This window comes from Cebus imitator, unplaced genomic scaffold (genome assembly GCF_001604975.1).
Source record: "Cebus imitator isolate Cc_AM_T3 unplaced genomic scaffold, Cebus_imitator-1.0 Scaffold62, whole genome shotgun sequence".
NCBI classification, from domain to species: domain Eukaryota; kingdom Metazoa; phylum Chordata; class Mammalia; order Primates; family Cebidae; genus Cebus; species Cebus imitator.
Window position 1 is genome coordinate 2,117,417 of NW_016107377.1, and position 10,659 is coordinate 2,128,075.

Consider the following 10,659-nt stretch of genomic DNA (forward strand, 5'->3'; position numbering starts at 1 on the left):
AAAAAAAAAAAAAAAAAAATCCAATAACAGGAAATGCTTATGCTGCCTTGTAGGAAAAATAAATAAAAAATAACTGGAGAACCTCATTATATAACAATATATAAATAGATATTAACTTTAGGTAGTGAATTTTTTTATTGTCGTCCTTGTCCTTTTAAAAATGTTTTTAAATTTTCTATAATGAATATATATTTGCAATAGGATTTAAAAATAGTTTTATTGAGAAAAAAAGCAAGTCAGGATTTTAATTCCATTGGAAGGGATAAAATGCCAAAATGAGAAAGAAATAGTCAAGTCCGCTTCTGTTAGAAGGTCATATTCTACACAAAACCATACTGAATCCTCCTTTTTGACCAAGATTTATAATGTAACCCCTCAGAAGTGCTGCCTTGCTAGGAACTCTTTCCCCAGATGTTCCTGAGAAGACTGTGTGTGCTCTTGTAGGGGCAACTTGTACTCATCAGATTCTGTCTGTTCCCCCAGTCTACAGAAGTGCCACCCTCCCACAGAAGAATGATAAATGTGGAGACTAAAAAACAGATTTCTAAAAAGCCAGAGCTTCTACAGTGGAATCTTTCAATCTTTGCCTAAGTAACACGATTTCTAGCAGGGGCTGGAGAGTTAGACTTTATTTCTGATATATCTATTACTCCTTTTCATTTCTTGTAGAAAATGTAGATTAAAAAAAAGATAAACTTTTTCAACAAATTTCCTCCTAGCCAGGAAAGAGTAACAATACCAGCACAATTTCAACATGACTTATTTCACAATGCAGGCCGCTTACGCAGGGAAGAGATTTTTCTCATTTTTTCATACATCTCTTCAAGAAACTAGGATAAGGCTACTTCAACAGCTATTCCTGAGTTAAGTGTCCTATTGCTGTTGAAATTGTACTTGTGGAGCCCCCAAGTACAAAAAGCTCCCTCAACTATTATGTCCATTACGCTCATTGGGCACAAGTGAAAATATTGCCACTACCAGTTTTTCAGGTTACAGTTATATGCTTAGAATTGAGTTGAAGTAACCTCCAGGTAAAGTCGTAGGGTGTTCGTGGAAAAGTACTCTGTTCAAGTATTTAGAAATCATACCAGGTAGCTATTTCACTGTTGATAAGAGATACATGTCTGACGGATTATCTGTTATATAAGAAAAAGGTGTGAGTTCAGCTGAAGTTCTGACTAGTAACTTCTCATTACAATGACTGTTGCAATGAAACCCTTCCTTACAGACACACAGCTAAAGGGGTAAGGGCAAGGGTGGGAAAAGATTTGGGGGAAACAGTGTCTCAGGGTCCCTGCAAAGCAAAATAGCCTAGAGGGCACGCCTACTGGCTTTTGCTTTAGCAAGAAGCTTCAATTCAGTGTCTGCAAAGCAAGCAGTACAGTGGGAAGTGTCAGACTCCTGCTCTGCACTCACAGACAAGAGGGAAAGCAAGCTACAGGGCCAAAAATGCAGTATCGTCCTCCAAAGTATGAACCCAGGGGTGTCCTCATGAGTCCTCCAAAGCCACTGAATGCTACTGAGCAGTGAGACCCTGCTACTGAGATGGAGATTTTCGACAAAGAACTTGCCACACTTACCTACTGAGGGTTAAACAGAGCTTATATTACTTGGCTGTCTTTTCTAGTTCTTCTCAAGGAGCCAAAACTGTTTTCAAACTAACTGATTCCAGAAAAAGTTTGCCTGTATACTAGAATGGAGAAGATAGTTTGGTTTTCATGGACTTGGGAAAGGTAGTAACCCTGCTTGGTTTATTTTGAAATGTTGACAAGGTTTGTCCAGGGGAGACAGACTTAAAGTCACCCCCAATAACTTCAGTCAGCCCAGAGAAATTCACATGCTATAAGTTTGCACAAGCAGACATGCCGAATGCTCAAAACAGGCAGATTGGTTCCCTCTTGCCTTTCAGAAAAGATTACAGGAGACACTGCTTACATAACTCTTAAAACTCACATCACACCATCTGACACATATACGCCCCCATCTCATAACAGCTGACACCATTTGAATAAAAAGCAGATAACAACTGTCCTCATACTTTCTCTCCTCATGGATAGGAGATGTACAGCTGGGAAAGTTTGATTAGTAACTTTTGGGAGGAGGATACTGCATTTTTCAAAGACACAGACACTGATGTTACAGACATACATAGATTAAAAAAAAAACTTACCTCCTCAAAAGTCATAGACCAACTACCGTTTTCAATCATAGGTACAAAGACAATTGAAAAAAACAAAAGAATATCCAATGAAATTGAACACCTACTAAAATATTTATGAAATGGCAATAACAAAAACAGACACTTCTTAATGGTCTTTTGCTTTTCCTTTGAGTGTCACATAACTCTAAGTTCTCTCTGTGACTGCAAACATTCAATGGAACAAAGTATACTTGAGGCAGCCAGTGGGCAAGTCTCAACTCAGGAAGACTCATATCCTAAAACTCCTCCCTCTCCGCAATGCTGCTTAGTTTGCGTGAACGACTAAAATGCCTTATGTGGAACTATTAGCAACTACGGTGTGAGTTGTTGATCCTGTGTTGTCAAAGCTGGGTGGAAGGAACTTCCTTATATGATAAGGTCAGAAATCTTGCAAAATAGTTCATCTTCAGACAAAAGAAGGAAATTGCTGGGCAGGGTAATGCAAAAGACAAATGAATCCCAGATCTCATTTGTACCTAGGGGCTGAAGTCTGGGTGAAGCAGTTCAAGGGATTGTGAATGTCATTTATTCCAAAATGAGAAGCCATAAAAATGTGAACTGGTAATTAAAAGTAAACTAAGCTTTAAAGGAAAAAATGACAAGGAGGGAGGCAGCTTTATAAACCCTAGCTCAATATTTTGGGTGTTGTCTGCTGCTATGATGAATTTTTGGCACATGTTTTTAAAGACTTTTAAGGGTCAGGAGAAAATGTTTTCCTAGAAGACGCAGTTAAAATGTCTTAGCAACAACACACTCAACTCTCACGTATTCTCTTCTGGATACTTCTTTTAAAAGAGCTGATAACTTTCCTATTCAAGTTTTCAAATGCCTACAGATAAAACGTTTAAATATCTATGTTGTCTGTAAGTGAAGATCTGAGAAAAAAATATGAATATTTGAAACTTTTGTGCTTCCCTCCTTTACCCATCACATCCAATTTTAACTTTCTAGTGGAAATTGTCAAATTTTTAAATGTCAAACTAAAAACAAAATCTTGTCAGTAATAAATGACAGCTGGTCAAACAGACTGCATTTCTTTCAGCACTTGAAAAACTATTAGATTATAGTCTTACACAGGGGTCAGCAAATTTCTAGTGGAAATTGCCGGACAGTAAATATATTAGGCTTTGCAGGTCGCATGGTCTATTGCTGAAATATCTCAACTCTACCAGTGTCATACAAAAGCAGCCATACGCAATAAATAAATAAATAGGTGTGGCTGTTTCAATAAAACCTGGTTTACAAAAACCGGCAGTGAGCCAGATTTGGCCTATAAACCACAGTTTGCAGATCCCTCCTCTCTCTATTACACAAATCAAATTTTCAAAAAGCAAATGCATTCTAAATGATATAGAAACATATTAGTGTCAGGTAATATTCTTAGTAATACTTAAACAGAAAAGAAAACTTCCTAAGAATTAAAGCAAGTTTCTTGAAAACTCTGAAGATCATCAATAAACACACTAGAAATTCTTAGTGTGCCTAACGCATATTCTTCCCCCAAGTGCTAAGTATAAGAGACTGAGCAGACCAGCATTGTTAGAAACTGCCCACTCCTTTTTTAGCTATATTGCTTGAGAAGCCAAAAGGATTTAGTTTTGCATCTTCACCATCCGACAACAATGAACTCTCTGCGTTATCCATGCTCAAAGAGAAAGTGGCAACCTTCTGAAGTTTATCATTAAGTTGTCATAGGCATATAGAAACCACCCTCCTGTCTATTACTATTTCTTAAAAGCACATTATTTCATAACATAATATTTCCAAAAGCCAGCACAGTTTCTAGGATGTGAAAAAATAATAAAATGTAAGTTTATTGGCCATGGCAGAAAAAGCTTTTTTTTTTTTTTTTTGAGGCTGAGTCTCACTCTGTCATCCAGGTGGAAGTGCAGTGGTGTAATCTGGGCTCACTGCAACCTCTGCCTTCCAAGTTCAAGAGATTCTCCTGCTTCAGCCTCCCAAGTAGCTGGGACTACAGGTGTGCACAACCACACCCAGCTAATTTTTGTATTTTTAGTAGAGACAGGATTTTACTATGTTGGCCAGGCTGGTCTCAAACTCCTGACCTCAAGTGATCTGCCCACCTCACCTCCCAAAGTGCTGGGATTATAGGTGTGAGCCACTGTGCCCAATCAGAAAAACATTTTTCAAAGTTGGATTCACTTATCTTGACTCCTCTGAGTAAGAAAGGCTCAAACACAAAAAAGGGCCCAAAGGTTTTTTTAAAAAAAGTCTTCTCCTTCTTTTTTATAGGCAAGAAATGTATCCTAATTTAAACCTTTCATCATTTGTCAAGTTTAAAAGAAATGTGATAATTGCTCTAAACTATTTTATTAGATATGTAAGGATGGCAAAAAAGTATAATTAAGCTTTATTTCAAATATTTCATTTGTATTATTTTTACTATGCATAATAGCTTCATTTGAAATTGCATGTAGGGGCAATTGCTCTACAAAAATTAGTATATGCAAGAAAAACTCTGTAAACACAGAGGAATCATTTTCTTTCTTTAAATGACATTTTGATTTTTAAAATTACTATGTTTAATCTCAAGAATGAGGTTAAGCAGTCTAAATTTAATTGTACTGAACATGTATAAGACACTTCAATTAGAAATTATGTATTTATAATACTATCCGTGTCCCAAACCCAAGAAAGTATAAATATTCCAGATTCTTTTAGTATTTTCCCATCTAGAACAGGTAACCTTTATTATGCTTTGGGAGATTCAATGAATTTAATTAATTAGCTGTGTTTTTTAAGGCTTAACTCTCATTTGTGTAAGTAGTTCTTTAATTAAACCAGAAAAGAACATCATTCTCCAAAGGTAGCTGAAGGCTGCAGATCTCCAAAAAGTACCATCTACTGGTAACATCACTAGAAAACTTTCCTCACAGTAGAAACAATTCATCTCTTTAAGATAAAAAACATTTTAATTTCTGAAATTGGTAACTTCGCTTATTAAGGGCTAGTTACTATGTTTCTAAAATATACTAAAACAGCTATACATATTGATGAATATGTGTTTTCTGGGAACCTGTACAAAAATGAAAAAAAAATATATGCTATTTCTACAGCCAAATCTTTATCCCATATTTTACCTCATTAGAAAATCAACCACTAAATTTACAAACCAAAATATTAGAGTTCAAAGAATTTTACACAAATCTGGCCAGGTCCAAGTTAAGAAGGAAGATAAAAGAGATTTGAAATAAAAATATTCTACACATTCTTCCTTGAAAAAAGTTTCCTTTCTATCTCTTGGAATCTAGTCATGAAGAGAAACAGAAAGAGTAAAGGCTATAAGCAGTCATTACGGTGCTCACTGACTTTAAAATATAAACTGATGCCAAGACCAGACAGCACAGGCAGTGCATATAAATGTGTTACCGACTTACATATGTTTTTGTCTGTGTGTGTATACATATAATGTACAACGTATGTTCTATCTGGAAATTAAAAATTAATGCACCACCCACTGTATTGGCCTTTATCCTATAAATATGGACACATATGAGATCAATAGTCACTAATTAGCTCTAATTTCAACAGAAAGCTCTCCCTCCTGCAAGGCTTCCTCACAGGTACCTCTGCTGTAATTTAGGGTTCATGAAAGGAAAAGGGTAGGCTAAATGACAGTCGTCTTGGAATATTCTTTTTTGGGAGGGGAAGAGATGTAATTCATATACCATAAAATTCATGTTTTTGAAATGTACAATTTAGTGGCTGTGTGCGGTGGCTCACACTTGTAATCCCAGCACTTTGGGAGGCCGAGGCGGGTGGATCACCTGAGGTCAGGAGTTTGAGACCAGCCTGGTCAACATGATAAAACCCCAACTCTACTAAAAATACAAAAATTAGCTGGGCGTGGTGGTGCACACCTGTAATCCTAGCTACTCAGGAGGCTGAGGCACAAGAATCACTTGAAACCCGGGAGGCAGAGGTTGTAGTGAGACGAGACTGCACCACTGCACTCCAGCCTGGGCGACAGAGTGAGACTTTGTCTCAAAACAAAAAATAAAAAATCAAAAAAATCAAATGGACAATTTAGTGATTTTGTATATTCACAAAGTTGTACAATCAATATTACTTCTTAATTCCAGAAGATTTTCATGATACTTGGAGTTTTAAAATTTAAATTTATAACAAAACTATTTTACCTCCTTCTTTGTAGTTGAGATTTAATTATTGAATGAAGGTGACTATAACGATATAGCCTGAGCATGAAAATATTTGTAAAGCAAGAAGTATCACTGTGGAGAGCTACCTCTACATTCTTGGATCTTTAATCCCACCTCTAGGTTCCCTGTGATAGTCTTTTTTTTTTTTTTCTTTGGTGGGATGGAGTTTCGCTCTGTCACCCACGCTGGAGTGCAGTGGTGCGATCTTGCTTGCTGCAACCTCTGCCTCCTGGGTTTAAGCAATTCTCTGCCTTAGCCTCCTGAGAAGCTGGGGTTACAGGCGCCTACCACCGCACCCGGCTAATTTTTGTATTTTTCGTAGAGACAGGGTTTCACCATCTTGGCCAGGCTGGTCTTAAACTTTTGACCTTATGATCCACCTGCCTTGGCCTCCCAAAGTGCTGGGATTACAGGCCTGAACTACCATGCCCGACCTGACAGCCCTTTTACATACACTACCATGTCCAAGAGAAATAGCACTGAACTGAAATACCTCTTAAAATATCTTATTATATAACATATCTGGGCTTTAAAAAAAAATTTCCTACAGCCTTCCTAGCTTTCTTGTCAGATGGCCAGCTAGGGTGTACAAATGACTTTTTAAGCAGCAGAGATTCTAATGATGAGGAGCGGTTGTTACTGAACTGGTGCAAGTTCTCACTCATTGCCCTCAAAGATCTTCCCAAGTCAGTCTTTAAGAGTTTACATTAGCTGGGTTCCCAGTCCAAGATCTATGAATTATAAAATGCTCGTTCCCAGGACAGAGATCTTATTTTTCACAGGATTAAATTTAGAATATGTAAAAGGTATTTTCTAACTTTGCTACTTTAATTAGGATAATTATAATATGGCTTCTTAAATTACATACTGATCATCTGAAAAACCAGATATGTTGATGGTTAGAAGCTTATGCTGTTGATTGCCACCTTGAAAATGTAATTATAATCTAAGAACTATAAATTTGCCAAGTGTATTACCAGGGCAAATGCCTAGACATTATTAAAGGAGAATAGAGATATTAGATAAATGTACTGACAACTTATCACAATAATCTAAAAGAAATAGCGATAGAGGGTATCAGATATGTACAAATAAGAAGAAACAATACTCGAACTTAAAAAGTAATGCCTGCTTTCGAAACAAAAAGTTTAATCCTACTTTGATCTCTCAAAAACCATACACATTGATAATCTTACATGTTATAAGTACTTTAAAAATAATGTACATCTTACTATTCATGAATTCATACCTGCTTGGGCACAAAAAAAGATTTAAGACACAATAACAAGTTCAGTTCCAGCCTGATTTTACATGTACAAGTTTGCTCTTTCATTTCACTCTTATTTTAAAGCACTCTTCACAGAATTTATTCATAACAATGGTAGTAATAAGAACATTAGAATAATATAAGCAAAAGGAGAGCTCCATTTTGGATGCTTAATAATAGTTTATAATTACTGCCTTCAAGCCTTTCTAAAGCAGCATGCTATATGATTTACATTGAAAGCTGGTTTTATTGAGGGGATGTTGGTGAAAATTAAGCTTCGCACATTATCTGTTAACACCTTACTGTTATAGTTATCTGCTATAGCAGTATGTGGGATTTTATCATCAGATCTTGAACCACTTCTGTAAGCAAGGGGAGAGTATTGGTTAGCAACACTTGAAAGAACTGAGAACAGTCAGCAATGGACTAGAGGGGAAGACCCATATAAGGTGGTATTATTCTAGTAATAATTGCATAATTTGTCGTAGTAGCCTTCATAAAATAATAGCCATTTCTTGAACACAACTATAAGCCGAGTCCTTAACATACAGCATGCCTCATCCTTGCAACAATCCATCAAAAAATCAGATACACTGTACCTTTTACACATGATGAAGAGGTTCAATAACTAGTCTAAGATGCTGAATGGTGGCATGGAGATTAAAACCCTCAATTTGAAGTCTAAATCCTGTGCTCTAAAAAATGAGCAAGATTTGAATTCAGGCCTGTCTGACTACAAAACCTACATCCTGCTTCTCTGTTCCTCTGCATACATCCTGTGCTATTCGGTTCAGCCACAGAGAGAAGACGTACTGTGTGACTATGCTGGCATGTCCAGCTCTGACCACATAAAGGTAACTCTAGTCACAAAACTGGAAGTCATTCCAATGTGGGTGATCTAATGAATCATGCCACACAGTCCATTTCTTGGCAGGACTTCTTGGCACTGGTGCTCAGTGCTGAAAATACAATATTCTTTTATCTTAGTGTATTGATGTGGAGGGAGAAGAAGCTATTATGCATCTGTATAAGTCTGAAAAATTAAAGCATGTTGAAAAGAGACAATATTTTACTTGGAAAAAATAAGTTGGAAATAGGTGTTTCCCAACATTGAATCCTAGAAACAGTGCTGCTAATTACCATTAGAGAGATTCACAATTAATGAATGTATTAAACTGAAATTATTTTGATTCTGAAATTTCATACTGTAAGTCAAATATCATTTTTGTTCATAAATTTGTCTGGAAATAAATGTTGCAACAAACACCATTACTGTGCTCAATATACCTTTGTGGTTTTTATTTTTCCTTCCAAGTAAGTTGGTATTTTTAACATTTGCTACAGACAGAGGCAACTCTGAAACATCCTTGTCAGTCTTGGAACAGTTCACCTGCTAAAAGTCTTTGTGGACATGACCATGCACAGCTAAAACAGTACTTTGCCATTTTTCCTTTTTGTTTCATTTTTGAAAGTAGAAAGCCACTTTCTTTTCCCCTCTCTTTCTCTCAGCTTCTTATGAAGATTCCCAGTATAAATGCAACAGCTGGAGTTACCTACAAATATACAAACTGAAAGAAAAGAAATATTATGGTTGGCTATTTGGGAGTCTCCTGAAATGAAGACATACCTGGACAGTTAGCATAATCAGCATCTAAATCAATCAAGGAGGAGCAGAGGGAATTGAGCTTGCCACAGTTGCTGCTTTAAGTAAAAAAAAAAAAAAAAAAAGATACTTTGCTGAGCTGGGGAATGGTGGCTGGTGCCTGTAACCCAAGCTACTTGGGAGACTGAAGTGGGAGGACTGCTTGAGGCCAGGAGTTCAAGATCAGCCTGGGCAACAAGGCAAGACTCAGTCTCATTTAAAACAAAAAAGAAGGTACTTCGATAGATGCAAAATATTTCTCATACCTTGTATCTATCCATTGGGTCTTCCTGTTGCAGCTGACTCTCTCGCATTGTCTGATATTCTTTCTCATATTTCTTCAGCTTCTTGGTTGGTACCTGCAGGGATTTGAGGAATACCATGTTAGACAAGGAGACCATTTAGGAAAAAAAAATTTCAGGTGTGCTTGCTCGTTAAATTTCTGAAATCCTAAGGAAACATGCCCAACTCAAAGTTAGAAACAAAATACACACTCCAGAGTAGGGGTTGGGAAACTTATCCTGTGAAGGTCCAGACAGTATATATTTTAGGCCATAGTCTAGGTTGCAAAGATTCAACTCTGTCGTTATTGCACAAAACCTGCCATGGGTGATACATAAATGAGCCTCGCTGTGTTCCAAGAAAACTTTATTTACAGAAACAGGCCACACTTTGTCCACCTCTGTTCTATATAGTATTGCTGATGTCATAACCTTCTCTTGCTAATGTATTTAATAGTGTTAATTTTAACTTTCTTAAGTATAATTCACTCATATCCTTCTATTATGTTGAAAATGAAAATTATTTTAAACAAGTAAAAAATTGAGCTACAAGAAATATTCTAAAATGAGCTGAGTGTGATGGCTCATGCCTGTAATCCCAGCACTTTGGGAGTCCAAGTGGGTAGATCAGTTGAGGTCAGGAGTTTGAGGCCAGCCTGAAACCATATCTCTACTAAAAATACAAAAATTAGCCAGGCATGGTGGCAGACATCTGTAATCCCAGCTATTTGGGAGGCTGAGGCAGGAGAATTGCTTAAACCTTGGGAGGCGAAGGTTGCAGCGAGCTGAGATCGTGCCTGCCGCTACACTCCAGCCTGGGTGAAAGAGCAAGACTCAGGTCGCCCCCCACCGCCGCCACCAAAAATGTGTGTGTGTGTGTGTGTGTGTGTGTGTGTGTGTGTGTGTATACACACACATATAAAATGGTAATATACTGAAAAGAAAGAAGATTGTAATGTTTAACAATGAAAACTCAAATATAGAATTTTGTGCTGTATGAGATAATAGAAAGTCATCTAAACAACTCATTTATTTCTTGCTAAAATTATGTCATCTACAAAGACAGCAGTTTACTGTTTTCTGAAAAA

At 36.9% G+C, this 10,659-nt stretch overlaps 1 protein-coding gene across 12 annotated transcripts in view; it reads right to left on the bottom strand.

The window, feature by feature from the left end:
• RABGAP1L (RAB GTPase activating protein 1 like) overlaps positions 1-10,659 on the bottom strand; it is a 741,733-nt gene that overhangs the window by 27,533 nt on the left and 703,541 nt on the right. For 7 of the 12 annotated variants that reach the window (XM_017529899.2, XM_037739060.1, XM_017529901.2 and 4 more), the window contains one exon: positions 9,557-9,649. In XM_017529899.2, coding sequence (XP_017385388.1) covers positions 9,557-9,649 — 93 coding nt within the window. Of the gene's footprint in view, positions 1-2,170; positions 4,041-7,510; positions 9,217-9,556; positions 9,650-10,659 lie in introns of those variants that run through there. The other 5 variants (XM_017529908.2, XM_017529907.2, XM_037739061.1 and 2 more) reach the window with 3 other exon arrangements.